The 27821-nt window shown below is 40.1% G+C and overlaps 1 protein-coding gene across 1 annotated transcript in view; it reads right to left on the reverse strand.

Moving 5' to 3' along the window:
- nckap1l (NCK-associated protein 1-like) overlaps positions 1-27821 on the reverse strand; it is a 96397-nt gene that overhangs the window by 46241 nt on the left and 22335 nt on the right. Inside the window, exons 16-26 of the mRNA XM_002935658.5 lie at positions 26470-26615; positions 25034-25166; positions 24035-24154; positions 23483-23622; positions 23226-23357; positions 22652-22870; positions 17232-17368; positions 13116-13213; positions 12358-12451; positions 10746-10828; positions 9917-9997 (exon numbers count right to left, since the gene is read on the reverse strand). Of these exons, the coding sequence (XP_002935704.2) occupies positions 9917-9997; positions 10746-10828; positions 12358-12451; positions 13116-13213; positions 17232-17368; positions 22652-22870; positions 23226-23357; positions 23483-23622; positions 24035-24154; positions 25034-25166; positions 26470-26615 (1383 nt within the window). The remainder of the gene's footprint in view (positions 1-9916; positions 9998-10745; positions 10829-12357; positions 12452-13115; positions 13214-17231; positions 17369-22651; positions 22871-23225; positions 23358-23482; positions 23623-24034; positions 24155-25033; positions 25167-26469; positions 26616-27821) is intronic.

The raw sequence follows: 27821 nt of genomic DNA on the forward strand, positions 1-27821 counted from the left end.
AAATGTATTTTCCCAGGGATTTTGCTTAAACTGTGTTTTGGGTCCACAGCAATATTTTTCCAAATCTCTTACAGAGGATTTGATATTTGACCAAAAGGAAACCAATGGATTACAACAAAAGGGAGATCAACACTCCACCATCACATGGAACACTCGTGGGTGAGGCGACAGTTGCTCAAAAAATTACTGACCACCGCATTTTGCAGCACAGCCAATGTCAGATATCTGTCCCTAAAAAATGTGTTGGTCAGTATTTTAGAGCAACTATCGCCTCACCCATGAGTGCTCCGTGTGATGGTGGAGCCGATAGTGGCCAAAACTATTTGTACTTTTTTGTACTGACTAGGGGGAAAACTAGTTAATGGTGGCAGTAGTTAATGAATGACATTAAAAAAAAACATTTTCATGGTATCATGTGTGAACAGAGTACTGTATACACTACTGAACTAATACAGGTGAGATAGGGATAAGATGCTCCTACAAAATCCAAGGAACACACCAGAGGTGTGGTGGTGATATTATTAAGTGAAATGCCATCAGAGTGGCAAAGTCAATTGCTGCCATTTTCTCAGTAATAAATAATTAAATCTTTTCGCAAATCTCTGCTCATGTACAACTAACAATCACCAATAATAAAGTAGTTACAGCATGAGTACTTTTTTAAATGGTGGTCATTATCTACTGTATAAAATGTACTGTTATTGACAACTAAAGGGAACAAGTACATAAAAACAAATACTCTGACATATAATATAGTGGCTGCTGTGCAATTCCCCCATTCCATTATGTAAGTGGACAGCAAAAACAATCAGAATGGATCCCTGTGGGATTCTGTAGGAAGCAGCTCGAGGCGAGCGTGTTGGTATAAATATATATGTTACATCAGTTGTTACTGCACTTATTTGCTCTAACACTGTCTATCACACTGCATGTTCCATACTGACAAAATAGCTTAATAGCAAAGCCTGGGACCTTTCAGAGAGACACAGAAGGAATCAAAGCTCTGCAGCCGTGTAGCACAGGCTGAGTTATAAACATTTATATGAACTCCTGCAGGGCTTGTAGATTGATAATAAAAATAACTAATTAGCACCTTGCTTTTTAGTAATTAATGTGTGACTTTCTACTGTTTTATTAGTGAGCGCAGGAGATTAGGGAGATTTAAGTGATAACGAAACCTGTCTGTATCAGTTTAGGTATTCAAGTGAAAACATAATTTTTTTATTTGCACTACACATAGGCAGAGCTTTAGTCACTGTGCTGTCATCATTTTAAATGTGTGTATATTTTATAGCTGAAATTCTAACTTCCAGTCTTCTAAACAAAGTTTTCTATAATTATGGTCATACATTCTATCTGAAACCTCTGTTCACAATTTGTTGACCTATTTGGTTCAAGCCCCCCCCCCCCCCCAATTGGAGGGTTAAAGTCCACCTTAGACTAAGACAAGATTACAAATATAGAAAAGAAGAGCAGCAGCCATAGTTACATGGATACATAGCAAAGTTTATAGGTAATCACCCCAAATCTCACCCTAGTTGACCTTGAAGCTGGGCATTCAGGTGCATTAAAGACAACAACCAGGAACTCTTTACTCTAAAGGTGGTCATACACTTGCCAGATGAGCAGATCTTTCCCTGATATGCCCACCTTAAGGCCAAACATTTATATTAAACTTATAGGATGCAGGCCTTGGGGCTGAGGACCAAATCGACAAGATGATGCAGTCCACACCCCAATGGGATTTTTAAATCTGCCCGATAGAGATCTGTAGGCCCAGATTTGTGGCGACGCCACAAAGGGAGGCACAAATTTGTGTTTACGTGTTCGTGCATTCGCGGGGGGGGGATAGGGGGACGAATGCGGGGGGGGGGCTCGGGTTGTCCGGGTTAGAAATCGGGCACTGGTCGGGTGGGCCTGTATGAGGGCCCCATACATGGCCAGATAAGCTGCCGACTCAGTTCTTCAGCAGCTTTATAGGCCACCTTACGTTACCTTCCCAGGGGACCAGCTTCACTGCTGTTGGGAACACACAGCAGTTTGATCACCCTTACTGACGCTGGGGACTGACACAGACCAATCATCTTGAGATGATTTTTGCCCAACAGATTACCACTTCATCTTTATACATTATATTTATTTATCTTTACTGAAAATGGTGGGACATCCTGGAGATTCAGTATGAGATGTTACTAATTTTATAGTCACAAGACAGCAGAATGAATTGCTTGTAACCTTTTTAAACATATAATCATTTTCCATACAATAATTGAACCATAACCCTTTAATGTAATGCAAACAGAAAGCCCAGCCTGTGGCTGTTATGGCATGCTGAGGATTAGCAGGTGGTAAATTTTCTTACGTGAAGGCTCACTTAACAACATAAGGCACTCATTTTAACATAATGTTAATCTCAATTATTGCCAATTAATCATATCACAGTATTCCCGAAAGCTACTAGCTATTCCAGCCCATAACTTAAATCAGAGTCAAGGATAATGAAGCTCATCCATTTTATCTAAATGTGACAAACTGGACCAGAGTTTCTCCTTGTCCTTACACACTGGAGCATAAATACCATTTTCTGCATTAGCAATGACCTGACGCAATGATAAATATTGTTTAACCACAATAACATATTTCTCGCACTAACACAGTGCAAAACGTATTTAATTATCATAATTACTTTAGTTATTTGTATAAATCTGTAATGTAATACTATAAAACAAATGGAACATCATTTTGGCTTTATATTGCGTCTGTGGTCTTAATTGCATTTAATCATTTTGGGACCAACAGGGTAAAGAGGTTATGAACAATAAACCAAAAAATATTTAGGAGAAGAGCACCCTCTAGTGGCAACACAAGATGCTTCTTCGATTCCACACTCTTCTACACCTGGTAATAATCATTTATAACAGCAAGACATGAGGGCCCATTCACTTACCCAGAAACAGTGAGCAAAGTGCAATTTCAGACGCAAAAGCCATGGCACAGTGGCTTACAGGAGCAAATGACATAGTGACCTGTTTCAATTTTTTTCTCTTACAATCTCAGCTTTTCAGTTTGTCCTGTAGAGGTGTCAAGAATTAAGGATGGAAGAATAAAATAAGGGGAAGATGTAAAGGGGCACCACCCCACCATGCTCTTAATGTTTTAGCACTTGCACCGAAGGGATACGTAAATGACTCCAAACCGCTTTTTTATAGGAAACATCCAAATAAAAATTTCTTCCAACAAAAAGTTAAGGACAAAAGAAGGAAATTAAGCAAAGAAGTTAAAAGGCAGAGCCAATTAAAGCTATTTCTGGGGGATTTTTCATTCTGCAGATTCTGAAATTGCATGTCTGACTCCTGTCCAGCTGGATAAATGCCCTGTCATGACCAGGTCACTTGAGAGTCAGTGCCTGGAAATTCTGAATAAAGTAAAGGGAGCGTATGAGCAAAGACCCCAATTCATCATAATCACCCTAACTGGCTGACACTTGTGTGCGTTAAAACAATTATGAAAACATCATTAATGCAATAAGGGAATGAAGAAATCATAATTCCTGAGGCTTATATATATATATATGTGTGATGGCAGTAGTCTCTGCAACCTCATTGAGACATATATAGGCAAGGGACAACTTTTTTGTCTGTTTATTTGAAAAACATTTTTCCTCTTCTGTTTTTAAAGAGCCTAAAATGATATCATTTACATTTAGGGGTGTATTTAGTAACATAGGTGACAAACATCACCAGTGATGCTGCCCATAGCTACCAATCAGCAATTCAATATAAACAATCTCCTCCAAACAAAAGAAAGATCTAATTGGTTGCTATGAGCAACATTCCTGGTGATGTTTGTCTCCAGTGTTAATAAATACACCTCTTTGTATTTCTAAACGGCCTGACCCTAACATGCCCTCTCCCAATCCCTTACTTATATACCCATGCCCAACTCACCCCCTCTCTGATGTCAGTAAATATACACAAGTATATAAAAAAGCCACAGCCAAGGAAAGGAGAAGGAATCAGAGCGCCAGAGGGTCCCACGGGTTTTGGCCCACACAACACTAAAAGAGAAGGGGCTCATGACCCTTCCTTTTAGTTATTCCTTGGCTCTTTATCTTTGGACGTCACTTGGTGCCAGAGGTTGATGTGCTGGGAAGTCTGGAGAATAAGAATTTTTGTGCCTTAAAGAAAGTGAAAACCCCTTAGTGAAGTTTGGGAAACAGACCCTTGAACAAGGTGCAGACAGTGAATAGCATATCCTATAATAGCACCTTTTTAAATGTAATGAGATAGACAGGTTAGCTAGAAAGAGAGGTTTGTGCTCTACCAAGGAGATAGGAATGTCAAGAAAAAGTTCCAAACCTGAAATGGAACCTACATGAACAGAGCATTTCAATCAAAGGGGGAAAGAAAGATGTACAATATGTACCTTGTAGTCTTTTGCAATAAGTGAAGATAAGCCATCTGACGTTCTTTTGTTCCCTTTATTATTGCCTGTGATTGGTATCAATATATGTTATATACACGGCTAAAGAGAACATCCCCATGCTTGTGATTCTAGTTTATCTGCCAGTTAGATACTGTAAGTAAACTGCCTATCAATAGACCAGAAAATGAAACACCACTGTCAACCTCACTATATTCCTGAATCTACTTGATCTGTAGCTAAGGAGTTCAACAGAAATAGCACTGAACAGAATGGCATTAATTGATTTTGAGCGCCAATGTACTGTTATTTTATTTGCTGACACATTTGGCCATGAACCTGTGGCAAAAGGACAACCTAATTCCCTATCCAATGTAGCTAGCTCCAGAGAGCTTTGTATGCAGATTGACAGCATTCAACTGCTAGCTTTGGCTATATGACCAGGGGGTACATTAGATGAGCCCCATTAAATTGTTGGTTACATTTAAAGAAGGCTCTCTGTGAAATGCTGAAATATCGCAATAATGACAGTTGTCTAGTCAAATAATGTCAATTGCTGGAAATAAATGGCTGGAAAGACTGTAACCTGTAACAAATATTGGTGTCCTGTTGCCCTGCACTGGGTAAATCTGGTGTGTTTGCCTCTGAAAAACTACTATAGTTTATATAAATGTAGCCCACTTTTGGCTATAGCTTCCACCCAGGGTAGGGACAACTCTGTATTGTCCTCCTTGTGTATGGACTCCCTGCAACTCCCAGGACCTTGCCCCCCTTGGGGTGGTTGCTTACCAGGCAGTTGAGGATCCACTCCTTGAGGAATTAGCCAAGACACTGGAAGTGCTGATTAACCAGATGAACTTGTTTATTGTATTCACACAGAGTATCCAGAAGTATGATATGCAGGTTCAGGTACTTTCTCCTTAATTCCTCTAGGAGACCCTCTCACATAGGATTATTCCCCGGTACTCCCTGCCAGAAGACCCTCTTTGAGAGCTCCCCCCAGTACTCATGCCAGAAGACCCTCTCTTAGGGCTCTCCCCGGTACTCCCGCCAAGTGACACTCTCTTAGGACTCTCCCCGGTACTCACACCAAGAATACCCTTTGCTTAGGCAATCTCCTTTCTGTGGTCCCTAGCTACCACCTGAGCTGGCCACTTAGTGTACCTGAACTCCGGCCAGTAATGTCAGGAGGTCTTAACCTCAATATCTCCTGGAGGGGCTTCAGACTGCCCTTTTTAGCTAACCTTTCACTCCTAGAGTGACTATAACATATCTCTCTAAACTGTATAACTGGAGCCTAAAGTTGGCCTCTTACAGAGGGGGGTCCCAGGACAAAAGACCTTGCACAGAATGTGTGTCATTCCTTTTTATATTGCAGCACACTACCTGGTGGTTGAATAACAGGGAAACTCCCTTTTCACACATAAACAGCTAGGACCGCCTTTAGGTGTCCATAACCCATAAGGCCACCCTCTGGTGCCTGTCTAAAAGGGAACCCAACCTAAGGGGCCCAAATCTTGGGATCCCTACATAAATAAGCTGCTATGTAGCCATGGGGGCAGCCATTCAACACTGAGAAAGGAGAAAGGGTGCAGGTTACATAACAGATGACAAATTAGCTCTGTGAAATACAATGGTGTTTAACAGGACTTATATGTTATTGGCTATATAACTTGTGCCATTTAGCCCCATTTCAGTTTGAATATCTATCCCCTCTGGCTACACAGTAGCTTATATATACTATAGTAGTGTTTCTAAAGCAAACACACAGTTTTAAACACTGCAGATCAACACTAAATTTTATTTGAATTACAATGACATACTTTTTTGGTGTTACTGTTCCATTAAAGGATGTCATACAACCTCTTACACCCTTGACTCGCCATACATTGTAAACTATATAATATAATAACCCCAAAGTATCTTCTATTTCTTGTCTGTCTAATAGCCCCATTAGTATCAATAGCACATTTTCACTTTTGAAAATTTGATAATATTACTGGAAAGGTGTGAAAGCCTATGAAGAAGAGGGTGAAGGAGCTGGGATAGCTGCCTGCCACTCCAGTTGGCACAGAATTATTATACTGATTAACAACTTGATAAAGAGCCGTTAGTATCAACATTTCCTTTGTATTTTACACAAACCACTGTTGGCTATTGCTGTATTGGCTATGATACTGATTCCTGAGACCATAGGCAGATGGTGATTTTTTTGTTTGGGGAGGCTAACAATGTTGCTTATCTATATGTAATGACAGTTACCCCACTCATACAGACAAGCATTTTTTACATGCGTTTTCCTGCGCTGGATCTTGCATGTGTTTCAGCGCAGGGGAACACAAAAAGAAACGCAGGCCTGTATTTCCTATATGACTGTAGTCACTGTGGCACAGGCAAGTGTGGAATGCAGGTGGAATGCAACTTGCTGTGTTAGGAGCTTCCCTGTGCCACACAGAGTACAGCCTAATAGGATATATAGGCCTGCATTTCTTCCTGTGCTGAAACAAATGACAGATCCAGCACAGGGAAACGCAGGGAAAAACACTTGTCTGTAAGAGCCATGAACAATCTTTAAAAATTGTTGTCACACACATACGTTGACATCATTAAAATACTGAAGTAAAAATGCAGTTTGGAGCAGTTAGGGTAACAGGAAAAAAACATTCACGTTTTGGTGGCATTGGTCCTTTACAGCTGAATTTATTTTTAACTCTGTTCAGTTCCATAATGCTGTCTCTCTAAGAACATAATATGAGATTAATTCTGAGTTCATATTTCTAGCACCATAAATCCTTTATCACTCCCTATCATTTCCTAGAAAGATTAATCATAAAAAAAAACTATTCATCAGACATCAGACAGGGGCATTTCTGGGGTCCATGCTGCCCTGAGTACAGAGTCGAAAATCTGATTTAAAATCAGAATTTCAGCTCTTAAAGCTACCAGGAGTGGCTTTTTGCCGCCCGTAGTAACTTGCAGGCTTATGGCAGCAGCGCCCCTGTCTTCAGAATATCCAGCTATTGCTGATCTGCAACTGCTTTCAGTCTCTTACTGCCATTGGCATTGGTCTGATATCTAGTGGGCTCTCATAGTTATATCACAAGCATCAGGGATGTGTATCAATTGACTTCTTATTGCCAATGGAAGGAAACTGATTTTTCCTGTGACAGTTGCTTTCAGCTGCCATAGACCCCAGTTCCACTAACTGTGACAGGGACAATCAACCATAATTAAGGCAGACAATTTCATAGCTGGTATAAATCATTAGAGGATTGGTAGGGAAATGTAAATGTAGCCACCGAAAAAGTCAAAACGGCTCGCAAGCTGCCCGCGCAGCTTGCCTGGCCGGGACATCGGTATGTGAGTTAAGTGACTTGTCCAAGGTCACAAGGTGCACCTAGGGTGGAATCGAACCCGAGTCACAGTGGGTCACACCACTGAAGGCCGATTCCCTAACCACTAGGCTATCTGAGTCCTCCCACTTGTAGGAGGATCTTTTTGGTCTGTTGTTTTAGATATGACAGTTGGTGCGTCCTAACTGTGTGAAGGAAACATGCAGGGTTAAAGCCGGCTGCACCAAGACCTGTATGAGTAGGGGGACTGTTACATAAGCAGAGAGAATGAATCTGCAAACTGTGCTGCACTATTCATAACATAAAAATAGGCACAACATCGATTTGAAAAGTGTTTGACCTGAAAGCAGGTGCCTGTATGGCTATTCAAGCTGGACCCAATAAAGCCCTATGTGGGTTATATGAGAGCCTTTCCATACAGGGCTGGCTGGCCACTCTTATATCATGTATGTTTTCTGCTTTATAAATGTGTATATTGACAGACATATTGGTAGATAGTTTAGAAGCAGGATGGGCAAACAGGAACAGAGCTGCCAATCAGTGGGAAGTGCCAGAACATAAGAGACTTTTATCAGGGCTGCCATCAGAAACTTTGGGGCCCCATACAAGTTATTTATATGGGTCCCCCCATGAACACAAGAATGGCACTGGGCAGTGAGTGTGGCAGTGAGTGACACATGGGGAATGGCATATGGGTGAAAAGCCTGTTATGACCAGCATTGCATGAGGGATATATGGGGATTGGAGACAGGGTGGGGTTAATAAATGAAAATAATGGTGGCATTGGTCCTTTACAGCTGAAATTGTTTTTTTAACTTTATTCAGTTCCATAAAGCTGTCTCTCTAAGAACACTTAATATGAGATTAATTCTAAACCAACAGCTGCCTTACAATCAATTCAAGCGCAGGACTAGGCAAAATAATGTTTTAGCACTCCAGAAGGTAGCATCTGAGTTTTATCTTTAAGAGAGTGGGTGAGTGTTCCCTACGGAGGGATTCAGGGATAGAGTTAGATAGAGATATTAAGCTGATAATGGCTGGACTGGCTGGGAGTTGACAGAAAAATGCAAGAGACAATCTGTAGAACTTAAAAATGAATGAATCCCATGGTGTATATAATGATATAAACAGTATACAGTATTATGTTGGTGTAGCAGGTGTTTGTGTGTCAAGGCCAGAAAGTATAAACTGAGGAGGCAAACAAGCAGAGTTGTTCAGGACAGGCAGTGATCAGGATCAGTCAAAAAACTCTCAGACACAATAAAATAGAAAGTCAAAAATCATAGTGACACCAGGATCTAAGAGTAGAGTAGCGCTACACCTTTGGTCCCAGTGATCCCTTTATCTTGAATTTTGCAGTGAAAATGCCACATTGCAGCCCACACACTATGAATGAGCTCCCCCTGCAAGGTGCCTGATTGATTGCCAGGACTGGTGCAATCTTACGCTATGTTGCTTGGTACTACTGGCTTGTCCTACTACTCAAGTAAGAACATACACCTGGCAATTATTTCATCAATGAGGCAAGGTTCTCCATATGCATGAGAAGGGAGTCACCATGAAACCACATATGCCACAACAAACTCACAACAGACTCCTTGTAAATGATTTTTATGTTTTGAACTTGGTGGACTTGTGTCTTATTCATTCTGCCTTACTGTGTAAACTCTGCAGCTTTAACTGGAGAAAGGTTTGCGGAGCTGCCAATTATTGATAATTCAAAAAAAGATATGAAAACAGTGAGAAAGCATTTGGATGACAGACAACAGGAAAAATAAGAACAATAAAAACAAATCTCCTTTCTTGCTGCTGGGAACAGTACAGAACAGGTTGCAGATATTTGAGAACTAAACCACAAATATTAACACTGAGGATTAGTGCAGACTCTCTGCTTATTTCAGTGACACAAAACATTAAACATAAATTATTCTTGTCTTTTCACAGGGTAGGTCATCACCATATTTTGGAAAACAAAAGGAGATCAAGTTTTCAAGATGATAATATTGTATAACTTCAGAAAAGTTGATGCCTGCATTCATTCTATTAAAACTTACTGTTCATTTACTCCTTTAAATTAAATGGCTACTTACAATAAAGAAAAGATAAAAAAATCAAGCTGTCAGAAAAACTTGAACCCTTACCTGAATATCAATATCAGGGTTCACCAGGTCCTTCAGCGATTCAATGGGACTCATTATAAATGGGCAATGATGAGCAAACACCTACAGAAATGGAAAAGGTACCAGTTTTTAAATTCAATTTAGCTGTGAAAGGTTAATTTATGGCCCATCATCCAGGGGTCATTGCAAGATGCCATTGAAACACTGAAATAAAATGAAAATGGTAGATCTGGTTGCTGTAAATGTTTCTATTTGCCAAAAAGTTTTAAAGGGATTCTGTCATGATTTTTATGGTGTACTTTTTATTTCTGAATTACTTTGTTTACATAGCAAATAATTCTCTACCATTTAAAATTGTATTCTTGAATCAACAAATTTATTTTTTAGCTGTAATACTGGTGTGTAGGTGCCATATCAGTGCATTGTGCCTGAGTCTGAGCTTTCAGAAGGAGCCAGCGCTACACATTAGAAATGCTTTCAGGTAACCTATTGTTTCTCCTACTCCCATGTAACTGGAGGAGTCCCAAGCCAGACTTGGATTTATTACTACTGAGTGCTATTCTGATATCTACTGGCAGCTGCTATCTTGCTACCTTCCCATTGTTCTGCTGATCGGCTGCTGGGGGGTCACATCAGGCCAACTTGCAGCAGTAAAGTGTGACTGAAGTTTTTCAGAGCACAGGTCACATGGCTGTGGCACCCTGGGAAATGAAGAATATGGCTAACCTCATGTAAAATTTCAAAAATAAATATTAAAAAATCTGTTTGCATTTTTAAAAAATAAATTTCAATGCAGGATTCTGCTGGAGAAGCTCTATTAACTGATGTGTTTTTTAAGACCAGCACCCACCTCTCTGAGACCTTCCTGTGTCAAAGCCCGAAAAGATAAGATAACACCAATAATTGTCATTCTTTTTAGCAAATTCTCAGGAGCTGTAACAGAAAAGAAAACAGTAACAAAGTCAGCAAAAACCTGGCATAAAAATGATTGCTGACTGTAACTGTTTAGGTTAATGTACCATTCTGTACCAGTCATTACATCATTACACCCAGTGTCGGACTGGGGTGCCTGGGGCCCACCAGAAAACCTTAGACTGTGGGCCCAGTCTCCAAAAATTTTTCCTTCTCTCTTCACATTATTTATTCTCTTAATCACTTCCCCATACATATTATTATTTATTTTTCCCTCCTTCCTTTTATTTTCATATAGAAATGAGGAATGACCATGATAAAAGCAAAAACGGCAAATGGCTGGGTGAGCAGGAAGGCACACTGACACCTAGGCCAACCGGTAGTTTTCTCAAACCAGAGTTGGCGCTCTCACAAAACAAATCACCATGTAATGTGTATTTACCCCAGTTCCTCAAATGAATCTTGGATTATCCTGTATATTGGTGTATTTTATCTAGATTTTTATTGTTAGAACTAATTATGTGTATTTGTTTTTTATTGTGATTCACTAATAAACATAAATTATTTGAATTAATTCACATTACATGGTGATTTGTTTTGTGAGAGCGCCAACTCTGGTTTGAGATAGTTTTGTTGATAGAGGATTAGTTTGGAGGAAGGCAGCTGTTCACGTTAGGTTATTTCAATTTCACTTTATTGGTGGGGTGTCACTTTTTGAGTATTATTCTGGATTTTAGATAATTGCTAAGTATAATCTATACATTGGGTATTAATACTAGTTTAAGCGCGGATAAGGTTATTTGTATTAGCAACCGGTAGTTTTCCTGGTATCCTGGTGGGTCAGTCCGACACTGATTACACCTCAATTTGAATGGAGCAAGGGGCGTAGCTGAAGTGTAACAGGGTGTGGTTGGGCATGGTCACTGCATGTCATATATTCGGCAAAAACATCTCAGATTTCAGTTTTATGAGGTTAAAAGGTTAGTTTACCTTTAAAACCATTTTTTGAATGATGTACACATTGATATTATAAGACAAGATAACTATTTAGCTTTTTGTTCAGTAGCTCTCCAGTTTGGAACAGATTAATGTGGAGCTAAATTGATACCAGGAAATATCCCCAGCACCACTCTACCTGGTTCATTAGTAAAAGTAGGGGTTGTTGTGGCTGTACAGGCTACTTAATAGTAAAATAGGAAAAGGATTATATAAGTCACCCAGAAAAGAAGGGAGGCCTAGATGCAAAGGGGCGCAGTGCCGAGTGGGTTAGCAGGGGTGGCAAAAAGCCGCTCCTGGTAACTTCAAGAGCCAAAATTCAGTTTTTTATTGCAATAGCACTCTCTGCACTAGCAATGCTGCCCCTCCTCACTCCGCCTCCAAAGCTGAAGAGTTAAGCATGGGGGACGAGTGGGGTGACATAGGAATAGAAGCTGTGGGCAGCTAGAGGTGCCAGGATCACCCCTGTAGATGGAAGAGCAGTTATTATTAGGAACATGCATCATTTATAAACAGTAGCATGAAAGAATAGCTGGATGTGTATTTAGACGTACAGGAGAGCTTGGCTAGAAGGGACGGCATAAGTTCTGAATTGCTGAAGTTCGAGCGGATTTGTACCAGCACATCCATGTTCTCTATAACCAGTTTCTGAAAAGGAAATGTAAAGAACAGACAAAATCTCTTAGAGATCTCAGTGTACAATATTCACACTGTGCACTGAATTATTATTAGTCATTCATAATTTTGTTGTAATCAGCATTGTGTTTTTAATTGAAAAATGCCTCTGATCTACTGCAATACAATTAGCAAATGAGCTTCATTCTACTGCATAAGAATAAGAAGGTACTACATTTATTCAATCCCAAAGTGCTGGGAACTTCAGTTAGCAATGTTCTGTGTCATTTTATGGTATATATAGTAAAAGCTGTATATGATATATCAGATGATTGTAAAACTGAAATCTCTCACTGAATACACCATAATATTTTCTTTATTATTATGTATATAACACCAATATATTCTCTAGTGCTTTATAAAGATGATACATCATTCAGTCCCTGCCCCTGAGCTTACAATTTAAGCTTCTATCACATTCACACACAGTAGAGTAATTATTTTCAGGCTATCTGCATTATTAAAGGTACGGACTTACAGAAAATGTATTGTTAAAAAGCTTGTATATAACAGCAATTAATAAAAAAACTAAAAAGCTTCTAACTTGTTACTGAACATTTTTGGTAATTAGTCAAGAATATATCAATCAAATAATCACTACATTCTATAATTACAATATTATTCAAGTATAAAGTACCTTAAGTTCCACAATTTGGGAGGTTACATGCCACATCAGATTTTCGCTCAAAAACTTCATTCCATAAGGGCCAATCAGCTCACTTAAAGCTTTCATTTCTAGAAAGAGTCAAAGAAAAATCAATGAGCCAGCTCGAAGTAGGCAATCTAATGGCTGATTAATGCTGTTGCTTTGTGACCTAAGTTTTATGTTAACATGTTACCAATCTACTATCCTCAAGAAAGGCCGGACCATGAGAATCCTGCCCTACTGATTTTTTTTTTCAAAGACATTTCCAATGTCAGGTTTCATTTGTCAAATTTCAGTATCATTTCTGGAAAGCATGATAATATTAAATATAACCATAAATGAAGGAATTGGTCAAGCAGTTTAGAAAGCAGAGTCTGACTGGATGATAAATTTAAACTGTAGATGCCTGTACATTTTCATATTCTGAAGTGAAAGAGCCACAGCCCGTTAAAGGGAAACCATACCCCCCTTTTTGACTTAAAGTCTGGTGCACAGACTCTCTGGAAAGCAGAGAGACTTCAAGAACCAGAATTCATAACTTCACAATGGAACAAGGTGAAGATGGGGTTGCATTTTATTGTGAGCTCAAGAGGAGTAGAAAGCCGGTCCCAGCTGGCACACAAACTATCTTGGTTTCCAATATACATATATGGAAATTCAGACAAAAAGCTGAACTGAATGAGCTCATGCCAAATAGGGGAATTTATTTTCCCTTTAAGACCTCATCATTGAGGATACTGGCATACCAATCTCAGAGCCATTTCTGTCCAGGTGTGGCAGCAGCCCTGATGCTGCTCCAGCAACCCGATCTGGTCTTGCCTCTTTGATGTCGGACCGGGTCAAGAGGGAGGCTGCATCTCAAGTAGAGAAAGAACTATTGTGCTCTTAAAGTTACTAGAGGTGACTTTTTGCTGCCCCTTGTAACTGCCCGCTCACTGCCACCTGAGGCAAGGTTTACACCTTGTCTGATGGCAGGAGCAGCCCTGATCAAATTGACCAATCATTGAGCAATCTTCTACATTTTTAAGCAGCCACCTACAAGTTAGAAATCAAAAGGAAAGATCTGATCGGTTGCTACGGGCAACATCACTGGTGATATTTATCTCCAATCTTATTAAACACGCCCCTAAATCAGAAAATGATTCAACCATTGGGTGGATAAAACTATAGTTGGATGTTGACCTTCTTAAGGCTCCATTAAGCATAACAGACTGAATGGAGTTTTATTTCAATATCAGATGGATGGATAAATGATGGATGAATGCAGCAGAGCTAATAGCAAATGCATAACAGATGCATAACAGAACATGTGCAAGACAGAAGTGTTTAGTGTTACTTTAGTGGTCCTTTAAGTTTCTGCTTGTCTTGTATTCACTGTATGTGAGTTCCATGAAAGTACTACTACTTGAAAATGACCCTTAAGGGTTTTGAACAGGAAGGAGTGAATGAATCTCCATTATACTGTAGAAGCAGAGTAGATCAGGCACCCTCTATATATTATACTAAAGCAGCCCAGGCTCCTGCATTGAGAGCTGTAGTTTGAAAACATCCAGAGTACAAATGGTTGCCATAACAGATTTGAAGAAGAGCTCAGTCTAAATAACTATGAGGTACAAACCTCATAACATAATCATGCTGACTCCCATTATGAATTTCTAGCATTTTCACATGCAAGCTTAACAAGGTTTCTGAGAGATACCATGAAGCCAGAATTGCTCATTAAGATGTGTATCTTGCAGCATCTTTTTAGCAATGCATGGAAAACATTTTTAGCTAATGAACATTAAAAAATACCTGTGCTTGGTAATTCCTAATATTCACTTCTCAGCGTTGTAACAAAATTAACTGAAACTATGGCTTTCCACTATAAAATTAAAGAGGTTAAGAACAGTTGACGAGAATTAAAACTGTGTAAAGATGGAAACCAGAGACATTTCCATGGCAACATGCTCGGAAGGATGCGCTCAGTGCACAGGACCACAGATGCCTGGAACAAAAGGAAGGCTCTGCCTGCTAACTGATAATCACAGATAGGAGCAGGGATTGCCTTCTAACTGCTGCTGATCTGTTAGAACATTGTGACCCAAGTGCTTGAACAGAAAAATGGTTCAAATATTTCTCCTGAAAAACAGGAGAAAGAATGATGTACAAAACAGTGAGTTTAAATGTGGGTATGAGCAGTAATAAAGAGCATATGCATTGTGAATAATTAAATAATGAATTAGGGGGTATTGATGTGAGGAACTTTGGTGCCAGATTCCAAGGTCCCAGGCTTCCATCATACGGCACTAGCCAAGTGCCACTAATAAAGATAGAATAATGTAGATAAATTTAAGGCTATGAGCTTAAATTCAACATATACAGGCCATATACTCTATTTACCGCAGCCAGGGCTGTATTAAGGTCTAGCGTCGCCCTAGACACTGGATCTCATTCTTGCCCCATTGCTCACAATAAGCACATGCTACGACTAGTCTGTGGTACTATGCATGCACTGATTGCGGCGGTACCTCCTCTTCCCTCATCTCCACCGCCAGATTTAGCTTAAAGTATCAGGCTAAGGTGACCCAATAGCCTCCCCACTAAAGCTGCCACCCTAGGCCCAGGTCTGGACTAGGAGTCAAAATAGGTGGCATTCCAAGTACCCAAAGGCCCAAACAGCCCCAGCCCAATAAATTGTAACTGTCAATGTTATCTTACAGCAGCCTCTCTGGCATTTGCCAGAAGCCACAGATTGCCAGTCTGGGCCTTCCTATGCCCTCGGGTGCCTGCAACTATGCTAGATAGTTATCTAGAGGGAACTTGTAGACAAAAAGGAAAAGGTGAGGATCAGCAAGCTCTTAAGCTGGTCACACATTGATCCGATAGATAGGCCCAAGGGCCAAACAATTGGATCACGATGACAGGGATACAGACTGTCAGAGCGAGGACAACATCAACAAGCCAATGCGGTCATCACTCAGACAAGACTTTTAAACCTGTTCAATTGACACCTAGTCATTTTTGGGCATATATTAGTCAGGTAGGCATCCCATACAGGGGCAGATAAGCTGCTGATTTGGTCTTAAGGATCTAAATTGCCAGCTAAAATCTGCCAGTGCATGGCCACCTTTAGAGACTCACAGGAGAAGAGTGTTTTTTATTAACCCTTTACACAGCACTGGGGATACCCCTGGGCATTCTCTAGTTCAGCGATCCCTAACCAGTGGCTCGTGAGCAACATGTTGCTTACCAACCCCTTGGATGTTGCTCCCAGTGGCCTCAAAGTTGGAGCTCATTTTTGAATTTCTAACTTGGAGGCATAAAGACCATGTGTACTGCTAAACAGAGCCTCTAGTATTCTGCCAGTCCACATTGGGCTGCTAATTTAACCAATCCGAGTCCTTATCGGTCACCTACTAGAAAAGTTGTTTTTTTTCATTGAAATGTTGCTCACAGGTAAAAAAGGTTGGAGTTCCCTGCACTAGTTTCAAATTGTCTTTTTGTAACAATAGGACAGAGCCTAATACTGAAGTGAGGATTATTTACGGTTAGGTTATTTGAAACTAGGCGATTCTGGCAAATACCAGAGGGGCTACAGTAAGATGCCTAGAGAGTCTCTTGGACTGGCGGGGGGCTGTTTGGACCTCTGTGTACATGAAACAGCAGGGCCTATTTTGAATCACAATCTGGACCTGTTTGAAACAAATTATAAATATATAAGGGGCATATATAATACAATTTTCTCATTAGATCTCTTTAGGGCACACAAGCTAATTTTTCCATTTAAACATGTGGAAGTGCTATTTACAGTGAAAACAGCAAAGTTCTGGAATTATCTCCCTGAGGTATTAGTACTGGCAGATACATTAGACATTAGTTTGAGATTCAGTTTCTGGAGCAGCAATAAGCCTGAGGCAAATTAATAGTTTAGGGATATGCTGCAAAAATAAGTATCCAACATTTTTCTTCATATTGTAACTAAGCAACAAGATGGATGAGTTGCCTATAAGTTCAGATTTCCTATTAACATGTTACTGCCTCAATCAGCGACATACTGTATAGAGAACAAACTGCTGGGGACAGACTCTGAAATAACATTTAGTTTCACACATATTCATTTCATACCTGACACGTCGGAGTATTCCTCGGCATTAAGGCCTTGTTCACCACTCATCTCAGTCGGTAGGTCCATGAAGGTTCTCCTTGCTGGTGAATAGATAATAAACCCTGCGCTGGCTTGGCGGAGAAGACACTCCAGGTACCTAAACACAGTCCCAAAATGATTTTCCCAATCATGTCTATGCATAGTTTGCTGCAAAAGTCAGACATATCTTAGCAATTAACGGCTGAAATAATTAGCAATGTATTAACACAACAAATTATAGCATGAAGTCATGTGTACATTGAATGTGTGCTGAACCTGGTAATTCTGTTTGACAATACATTTATCAAATTAGGAAATCTTTATTTTGTTTTCTATCTGGGAATGGGTACTACCACGTTTCAAGTAAGAGCAATTTGTTGCTGGATCTATTCAACAAGCTTATATAGCAAGTTATGTTTAGCCTGTGGCCATAAAAGGAGTGCATTGTGCCAGCCTTCATCGGCCTTAAGCTTATATAGCTAATGCCAGACGTCGCGGATTATCAGCCTGCAGATAAGCACAGGTCGAGAATCTGCACCTACGCTTCAAAAATGTATTGATGTGCCTGCACCCGGAGCCATTGCGTCAGCCAGGGTGCACGCACATGGAGCTGACTTCCGAGCGAGACTGCATAATCGAGCAGTTTTGTGCCAAAAATCTGCTCTGTGTTCCTGTGCCCAGGCCATTACCCAGTGGGGCACTGCCCCTATTACCTTCGTGAATTTTATTTCCAAAGAGAATGCAGACAGTGATATTCTGCAATTCAACTTCATTTTTTTATGGTTTTCAGTTATTTAGCTTTTTGTTCAGTGGCTTTCCAGTTTGGAATTTCAGCAGCTATCTGGTTGCTAGGGTTTTGTTTACCTTAGCAACCAGGCAGTGGTTTAAATGAAAGACTGGGATATAGTAATATAATAGTATATAGTAATATAAAGTAACAATAATATAAATTGTAAGCTCACAGAGCAATAGTTTTTGGCTGTCATGGTCAGACAATCCCATTTGAAAGCTGGAAAGATGTAAAAGAGATGTAAAAGGCAGATAATTCGAAAACTATTAAAAAATGAATAATAAAGACCAACTGCAAAGTTGCTAGGAAAAGGGCATTCTATAACATGCTATTAAAGTTCAACCGTCCCTTTAAATAGAAAATTATTATTTTTTTCTAACCCGCTATTAACGTTATACTGACTGTTGATAACTGAACTGAACTATTGAACCTACATAGATTGTCTGTTACCGTTTTCCATATTTGCATTGGCTGTATTTTTTCAGAAAAACACCAAAAATGTTAGTACTTTCATAGGCGGATTTTAATGAAGTCCTTTGTAAATTTAGCTGAAATTGTTTGCAATATAATGCTGTACAAGTTTCTAACTGAAAACGGAACATGAGGGAGGTTGCAGGTTAAGATCAGACATCAGCGTATCACTAGCAGGGCTGTGTGGGGAAAGGAGGGTTGTGATGTGAAGGGGTGCAAGTATAAGGCAATAATAATCCAGGCTTAATGTATGCCACCTTTCAGGTTAAGTACAATCTTCCTTAGTTTCTGCTCATAGCCTGCTACTCTTCCCTGCCTTCCTTCCCAGTATAACATTAGCCCATCCAGCAGGGGGAGTAGCTACACGGAGCTGAAATTACTGAGGGAAAGCAATGCAGAGAGCTGGAGAAGGTCCTGTTTTATCTTATTAGAAAGATAAGCACACATATATTCCTTTATATATCATTTATTTTTATAGTCTTACTATATCGAAACTGTAGGAGTGCTGGCAAAGTTTTACATAGCTGTAATAGATCTAATGTTCAGCTCATATAAATTAGAAGTACACCCAAGAGTTAAGTCTGAGGTGGAAACTGATTCTTTTGGGGCTTTCTAGGGAGTGATAAAGGATTGGGGTACTAGAAATATGAACTCTGTTAAGGCTTATGGGAGAAATGTTCAGCTGGAATTGGTTATTGTGGGGGGCTTAAGTTTTGGAACTGGAGATATTAAGCTGATAATGGCTGGACTGGCTGGGAGTTGACAGAAAAATGCAAGAGACAATCTGTAGAACTTAAAAATGAGTGCTGAGAGTTGATTGTAAGGCAGCTGTTGGTTTAGAATTAATCATATAAATAACCTGTATGTGGCCTCAAAGTTTCTGATGGCAGCCCTGATAAAAGTCTCTTATGTTCTGGCACTTCCCACTGATTGGCAGCTCTGTTCCTGTTTGCCCATCCTGCTTCTAAACTATCTACCAATATGTCTGTCAATATACACATTTATAAAGCAGAAAACATACATGATATAAGAGTGGCCAGCCAGCCTTGTATGGAAAGTCTCTCATATAACCCACATAGGGCTTTATTGGGTCCAGCTTGAATAGCCATACAGGCACCTGCTTTCACGTCAAACACTTTTCAAATCGATGTTGTGCCTATTTTTATGTTATGAATAGTGCAGCACAGTTTCCAGATTTATTCTCTCTGCTTATATAACAGTCCCCCTACTCATACAGGTCTTGGTGCAAGCAGCCGGCTTTAACCCTGCATGTTTCCTTCACACAGTTAGGACGCACCAACTGTCATATCTAAGACAACAGAACAAAAAGATCCTCCTACAAGTGGGAGGACTCAGATAGCCTAGTGGTTAGGGAATCGGCCTTCAGTGGGGTGACCCACTGCGACTCGGGTTCGATTCCACCCTAGGTGCACCTTGTGACCTTGGACAAGTCACTTAACTCACATACCCATGTCCCGGCCAGCAAGCTGCGCGGGCAGCTTGAGAGCCGTTTTTACTTTTTCAGTGGCTACATTTACCTTTCCCCACCAATCCTCTAATGATTTATACCAGCTATGAAATTGCCTGCCTTAATTATGGTTGATTGTCCCTGTCACAGTTAGTGGAACTGAGGTCTATGGCAGCTGAAAGCAACTGTCACAGGAAAAATCAGTTTCTTTCCATTGGCAATAAGAAGTCAATTGATACACGTTTGTGATATTAACTATGAAAGCCCACTTGATATCAGACCGATGCCAATGGCAGTAAAAGACTGAAAGCAGTTGCAGATCAGCAATAGCTGGATATCCTGAAGACAGGGGCGCTGCTGCCATAAGCCTGCAAGTTACTTTGGGCGGCAAAAAGCCACTCCTGGCAGCTTTAAGAACTGAAATTCTGATTTTAAATCGGATTTTCGACTCTGTACTAGCAATGTGGCCCCCTCTTCACACCTCTGCGAGGGAGGCGGCATCTGAAAGGCTGCCTCGGGGCAGCATAGACCCCAGAAACGCCCCTGTCTGAAGATGAATAGTTTTTTTTTTTAATAATTAATCTTTTTTTAATAATCTAATCTTAATAATAATTAATCTTTCTAGGAAATAATGATAGGGAGTGATAAAGGATTCCGGGTGCTAGAAATATGCACTCAGAATTAATCTCATATTAAGTGTTCATAGAGAGACAGCGTTATGGAACTGAACAGAGTTAAAAAAAATTCACCTGTAAAGGACCAATGCCACCAAAACATGAATGTTTTTTTTTTCTGCTCCAAACTGCATTTTTACTTCAGTATTATAAAGTTGTCAATGTAGCGTGTGACAAAATTTTTAAAAAAAATTGTTCATGGCTCTTACAGACAAGTGTTTTTCCCTGCATTTCCCCCTGTGCTGGATCTTTCATGTGTTTCATGTGCCACCTCCTCTCCCTATATGTCACTCTCACCTCATCTGAGGTCTATGGCAGCTGAAAGCAATTGTCACAGGAAAAATCAGTTTTTTTCCACTGGCAATAAGAAGTCAATTGATACACATCCCTGATGCTTGTGATATAACTATGAGAGCCCATTAGATATCAGACCAATGCCAATGGCAGTAACAGACTGAAAGCAGTGGCAGGTCAGCAATAGCTGGATATTCTGAAGACAGGGGCGCTGCTGCCATAAGCCTGCAAGTTACTATGGGTGGCAAAAAGCTGCTCCTGGTAGCTTTAAGAGCTGAATTTCAGATTTTAAATCGCATTTTCTACTCTGTACTAGCAATGAATGTGGCCCCCTCTTCACACCTCTGCGAGGGAGGCGGCATTTGAAAGGCTGCCTTAGGGCAGCATAGACCCCAGAAACGCCCCTGTCTGAAGATAGTTTTTTTTATGATTAATGTTTCTAGGAAATGACAGGTAGTGAAAAGAGTTCTTAGAGAGACAGCATTATGGAACTGAACAGAGTTAAAAAAAATTTCAGCTGTAAAGGACCACTGACACCAAAAAATGAATGTGTTTTTTCTGTTACCCTAACTGCCCCAATCTGCATTTATCCTATAAGGCTGTACTCTTTGTGGCACAGGGAAGCTCCTAACACAGCAAGTTGCATTCCACCTACATTCCACGCTTGCCTGTGCCACAGTGACTACAGTCATATAGGAAATACAGGCCTGCGTTTCTTTTTGAGTTCCCCTGCGCTGAAACACACGCAAGATCCAGCGCAGGAAACGCATTTATAAAATGCTTGTCTGTATGAGTGGGGTAACTGTCATTGCCTATAGATACGCAACATTTTCAGCTTCCCCAAACAAAAAAATCACCATCCGCCTATGAGTACTTTATCTTAATACAATGTGCTTGGGACTGGACTAGATAGAAACCAGATAAACCAGGAACAGTGGTGGGGCAGCACAGAGCACAGTAGGTTAAAAGAAAGCTAAGTGGCCAAGAAGGCCAGGGAAACAATGGGAGTTTACTAAAATGCATTTCTAAGGGCTGTGACAGACCAGCTAGAATGTAAATCACTGGTGGGATGGCATTTCGGGGAGATTATGACCATTGCAGTTCTTTGATGATGTACAGTATATCTCTGTAGCCTTTAAGGTTTCCATACATGACTATACCATCAGTGGCATATTGTTATTTAACAATAATAGAGAAACTGGGCACTGCACCCACTTCTACCTACAAGCCTTGCCCTCCACTGTCTGCTGGGAGGTCTCATAGTTCAAGGTATCCTTAAAATCATTTACCTTCCCACTGGCGGATCTCTCCCTGGGGCCAAACGATTGAATTAGAACAGCGGGTATAAGCACATTCGGTTCGGGACCATATCAACAAGCAGATTCATTCCCAATCCGACGTAAAAATTAAACCTGCCGGATTGAGATCTGGTCGATTTCAGACCAGATGACAGTCAGGCAGGTCCGTCACTTGTGCCCAAACATGGGCAGATAAGCTGCTGCATTGGCCTAAAGGATCGATATCGGCAGCTATAATTGGCCCATGTATGGCCACCTTTAGGGTCTCCTGTATCTATTTCAGCCCCACTTTAATCTGCCTCCTGCTTTATTCACCTACTTTGGTTCTGAACACCCAGGGAGCCTCACGCTCCACTTGCCTTTGTATCATACATATACACAGGAGGATGTCTGCTAGCCTACCTACCAGTTAGTATACAAAGCAGTGATGGTTGGTTCCCCATTGGCATCAGTTGGCTGTGTCTGCTGTAACAAGCTGCTCCGTATAATACGCGTCACATCTATGTTTACCAAGTGACCAATGGACTTAAGGGTACTTAGGTAAGAACGCATCCCATGCAGGACCTCAGATGGGCGCAGAATTTCTCTCGTTGTCTGTTTGAAGTTCACCATATTAACTAAAGCCCTACAAAGAGAAAACACATATATGGAGTAATGTAATAAAAGACACAAAGTCTGCTAAAACTCCTGTAGGGATTTATAGGGTTAACATTCCCTATAGCTTTAAATCCCTACACTTCATTATTTCTGTTAATGGGCGGATGCCTGTATATCTATTTTGCTATTAGCATTTTATGTGTCATTGGTCCATAATGTTTGATACCACTTCCTGCCACACTGTAATATAGTGTTTAGCAGGAGGTGGGTACTTTCTCTTTTGGCCTGCATCTGCTGAACCAGGTGGAAGGTGGAAGTTCCAGGAACCATGGGATCAACATGGCCCAGAAGCATCTAGCCCTAGAGTCCAGATAGGCACATACCTCCCAAATCGGTTCTCAAGGTGGGAACTCAGGTATTCTGCTGGGGTGACCACATGCTCAAACACACGAATACTTCGCACATGGTTCAGTGCCATGGAGAGTTCACACAGAGTCAGATGCAATTTGTCCAAGCTACAGTAGAGGAAATACGTACGGTATACCAAAATTAACAAAGGCCATTAAACAACAGGGCTGCCAACCAATGGTGTATTAGGTATTATAGTGAATAATAGTGAATAAATGTCTGTGTTTCTTACTTTGTAGTAACACTGCGGTCGCGTCTTTGGCTTTCTGCGCCTGGCTTTTCCCTTTCTGGCTCTGCCCTCTTTGGAGGTGGCTTTTTTAGCCTCTTGTTTCTGGCTTTGCTGATTGTGGCAGCACAGTGCTTTGGAAGCAGCTGAAAACAAACACAAATATATTATAAATAATAAAGAATATAGTTGCAAAAGTCCATTCTGGGGATTTTATTGTTTTCGCATTACCCAATTTTCTCTAATCCTGGGTGGTTGATTACCTTTATTAATTTCTTTAACTATAGTTAATCAAAGTGAAACCTGTTGCCAATTTGTATCTAACCCTGTCTGTAAGAAGAAAATATAAATTAAATAACACTGGATAGACATGAGAACAACATCTGCCTGCCCCCACACACACATTTCTGATGCATCAGGTATGGGTGAGTCTACGTGCACTTTCACAAATGTGTCCTGTGAACAAAGTATTGAAACAATGTTTAAAAAAAGGGTGATAAATGATAGTTGAATATCAGAAGCAATGACCTCACTGTTACAAATGAAACCAAAAGATACCTTCTCACTGAGGTTGCACTGCTCAGCACAGATGTCCATCGCACAGTTACTGGCGTGCTTGCTCATCTCATCCAAGAAGTTGTTGCAGAATCCTAGGCTGCAGTTCTTAAGATGTGGGTACTGAAAATACAATGAACACATTATCTTCCTACAATATCTTCCTTACAACAGTTGTTCAGGTTTGTCTGGTGTCTACAGGTAAGCATTAACTGGTTATAAACCACAAGTTGGAAATAGTGGCATAAGGTGCATAGAGTACTAAACACTAATGATAACTAGTGCTGAATGAAAATTTCATTAAATGCAGCTGCTGCGCAACTTTTTTGAAGAAATAGTAAAATGCGAAATTTCGCAACTAATCCATACGTGGTAAAAAATGTATAACATTTTTTTTTTTTTTCACGTCTGCATTTTTTTTTTTCTCACAAACTCGAATTTTGATAAATCTGCCCCATAGGCTAAGGCTGATGTCCCATGGAGAGATTTAGTTGCCCGCAATAGATCTCTGCTACCACGGACGACTAATCTCTCCAAAATGCCTTTCCACTGGCAACAATATGAATCGCTGGTGGAAAGGCCTACGTATCACTTCAGTTTTCCAAAGTCACGCATAGTTTCCTGTAGGGCAGGCCTGGGTCAGGAACACAGAGCAGGTTTTAATGTGGAATTGCATACTCGAGCATAACTATGTATAAATATATACAGGGGGCATATACTAAACTCTCTGATACTTCTACCAGTAGATCATTCAAACTGTTTAGATTAGAAGAAAGGAGGTTCCATAACAAAATCAAAATCAAAAAAGGTTTTTTATAGCAAGAGTTGTGAAGTGAAATTCTCTCCTGAAGTGGTTGTACTCACATATACGTTAGATAGATTCAAGAAAGAGTCTTTTTAGCAAGTGAGAAAATACAAGGCTACTTAAATTAGCTTTTAGCATAAAGTTCAGTCCAGGGACCTGGACCATTGGCCTTTTAATATTGTGTCTATGGCTCTCACCTCCTCTGGGCACATCTCATGAATGGAACTGGAGAAGTGGGAGCAGATCAGAGGAAAGGCAATCGAATAACGCAAAGCAGAAGGCTCTTCCATTGTCATCAAGAACATCTTCTCAAATGTGCGTACATGAAAGCTAAAGCAGAGCAACAACTTAACAAAAAGCTTATAGCACATTAAAAAATATTTTGCAGATTTTGCAAAACGGGCAATATTTGGCTGATGCAATATTTCGGCCCTTGGGTCAATGATTGGATTGTAATTGTGGCAAGGCAGACACTCAGGACAAGCACCATGTCATCGGTCAGATGCAGCCCTGATCAATATCTGAACAAATTTCAGAAAGATATTGGTCAGGCAGGCCCGTTAGATGGCCCCATAAACAGGCCAGTAAGCTGCTAAACGGACGTGTTGGTTCTAGCACTGAAAAGGGATGCGTTTGGACAGGTTGTGAGTGTAACTGGACATAGACTAGGCAGATTGGGAGCATGATAAAGAGTGGTATAGCGTGCTACATATGTGAACATTTTTTTTCTTGTTTGGGGCTAGTAACCCAAGGCCTTCTGGGTAAAGGGAAGTGATGGGCCCTATGATTTTTTTTTATGGTTAACAAAATTAAGCTAAATGGACTTATATTTAGCATTGCTGCCCTGGCACTGGGGCCCTGAGTTCAATTCTGACTGGGGTATTGTCTGCAAAGAGTTTGTATGTTCTCAGTGTGTATTTTTGGTTTTCTCTTACGCTTAAAAAACATACAGCTTAAATGACTCCCAGTTAATACTAATTCTAACACTATACATGTGTGGAATGGTAGGAGCCTGTAAGCGCCACAGGGGTGAACAACATCTATAAAGCTCTTGGTAAAACATTGGTGGTATAAACTGTATAGGATAATAGTAATAACATCCTTTTGTCATAGCATGCTGTACAAACCCACAGGCACAGAAGCCATATAAAAAAATCTATGGCCCTGATACCTCACCAAACCTCTGATCCTTCCTGTGTGGGGAATGCTCTGTACCTTTAATACAGCACTGGCAAACCAGCTAAACTTTTAGAACATATTTTACCAACTTTATTGTTCAAAGGCAAGTTGCTTCAGAATCAGAATGTTCACATGTATATGTAAAAATGTCAAACCCAGGCAAGATACATCCAGTTGCAAGGGCTTTTCCAGCAATCTAAAAATAGTTTCAACCAAAATAAATATATATATATATATATATATATATATATATATATAAAATAAATATATATAAAATATAACAATATATACCCAACCCTCTGCATTGAAACCATTTTTAAAATGTAAATACAAATATATTGTTTATCATTTTATAGTGGCAACCAAAGCAAGATTGGCGGCTGTCCCAAGTGCACGTGTCAGAGCCAAAAGCCTCTATCATGATCCTTGTCAAAATGAAAAGCATACTACCTACCAAAAGGCTGAGAGGTCAGATGTCTCCACAAGAAGCTCTTCCACTGAGTCCAACATCCAGCTGTGAAACATGATTAGATTCATCACTTTGCCTAAGTCGGGGTTATCCCGCAGGGAAAGTGGGGCTTTTGCTATGCTTGTATAAGCCTAAGGATAGAAAGGAACAGCTGTCAGTTTGTGTGGTTTTTGTGACACCTAGTGACCATTAGAGAAATCACATGTACAAACATGAGCTACATCTATCTAGGGGTGAAACGGTGAAAATAAAAGAAATACCAATGTATTAATAAGTTTTAAATGTCCTACTCATCTTTAAAGTACCACTTTATCTTACACGTGCTCCATGTTAGGCATACACAGTGCATACTGTTTGCCAGTCATTCATTGGGTGCTATCATAGGATTAGGTATTGTTCAAGGATATCTTCTATGTCTTGAAAGATGAAGTAAGTGGAAATATGTTCTGCTCTCTGCATTACTGTGCATTATTAATATTAAGATATAGTAATTAAGGAAATCTCAGAAGAAGTCTAGTTGATAAAAAGGGTTGTTGTTTTCTGTATGTAATCTGTATGCACAGTGTATTCACCCATCTAACGTCTGGGCTACAGAATATGTTGAGGTTTAAAAATGAAATATATGTTAATAGTAATTACAATATACAAACTTAATGATGCAAAAGGACTGTGGCCTAATATATGGCAATTAAAGTGTTTTTGCAGTGATAATGATACTGATGTCTCAATAAATTCAGAGGCACGTTGCTTTGATGGTACGAGGCAGGACACCAGGATGAAGAAAAGGGTTGCCTGTCTTGTATTGTTGGCCATTTAAAATGGCTTCATGCTGTCTGAGGTTACCAACCCAATTCAATTGCATTTGCACTTTCTTCACTAAAAGGGTTGTTCACCTTTCCGTTTACTTTTAGTAAGTTATAGAATACCCTATTCCTAGTAACTTTGCAATTTGCAGTTTTTTAATGATGTGCCTTTGTCTTGTGCATCTTTCCAGCTTTCAAAGGGGGGTCACTGACTCCGGCAGCCACAAACGTTTGCTCAGTGAGTATACAATTTTATTATTATTGTTTTTTTTAAAAGGTTTTTATTTTGCATTTTTAAACAAACAAAAATAAAACAAAAGAAAAACAGATACAGTAAAATAATTGGCACTTACATCATCTTTATCACTTACAGTATATATCATTTACATTATACACTTGGTGACAGTTAGAACTCCATGTGGTATCAACTTGTCAAGGTACACCAGGGGTTATGTGCGTATTAATCATCCGGTAGAGATATACTGGGGTTGGCATCTAGCCAGGGTTCCCATATTTTCTCAAATTTCCCAGGTG

This window comes from Xenopus tropicalis, chromosome 2 (genome assembly GCF_000004195.4).
Source record: "Xenopus tropicalis strain Nigerian chromosome 2, UCB_Xtro_10.0, whole genome shotgun sequence".
NCBI classification, from domain to species: Eukaryota; Metazoa; Chordata; class Amphibia; order Anura; family Pipidae; genus Xenopus; species Xenopus tropicalis.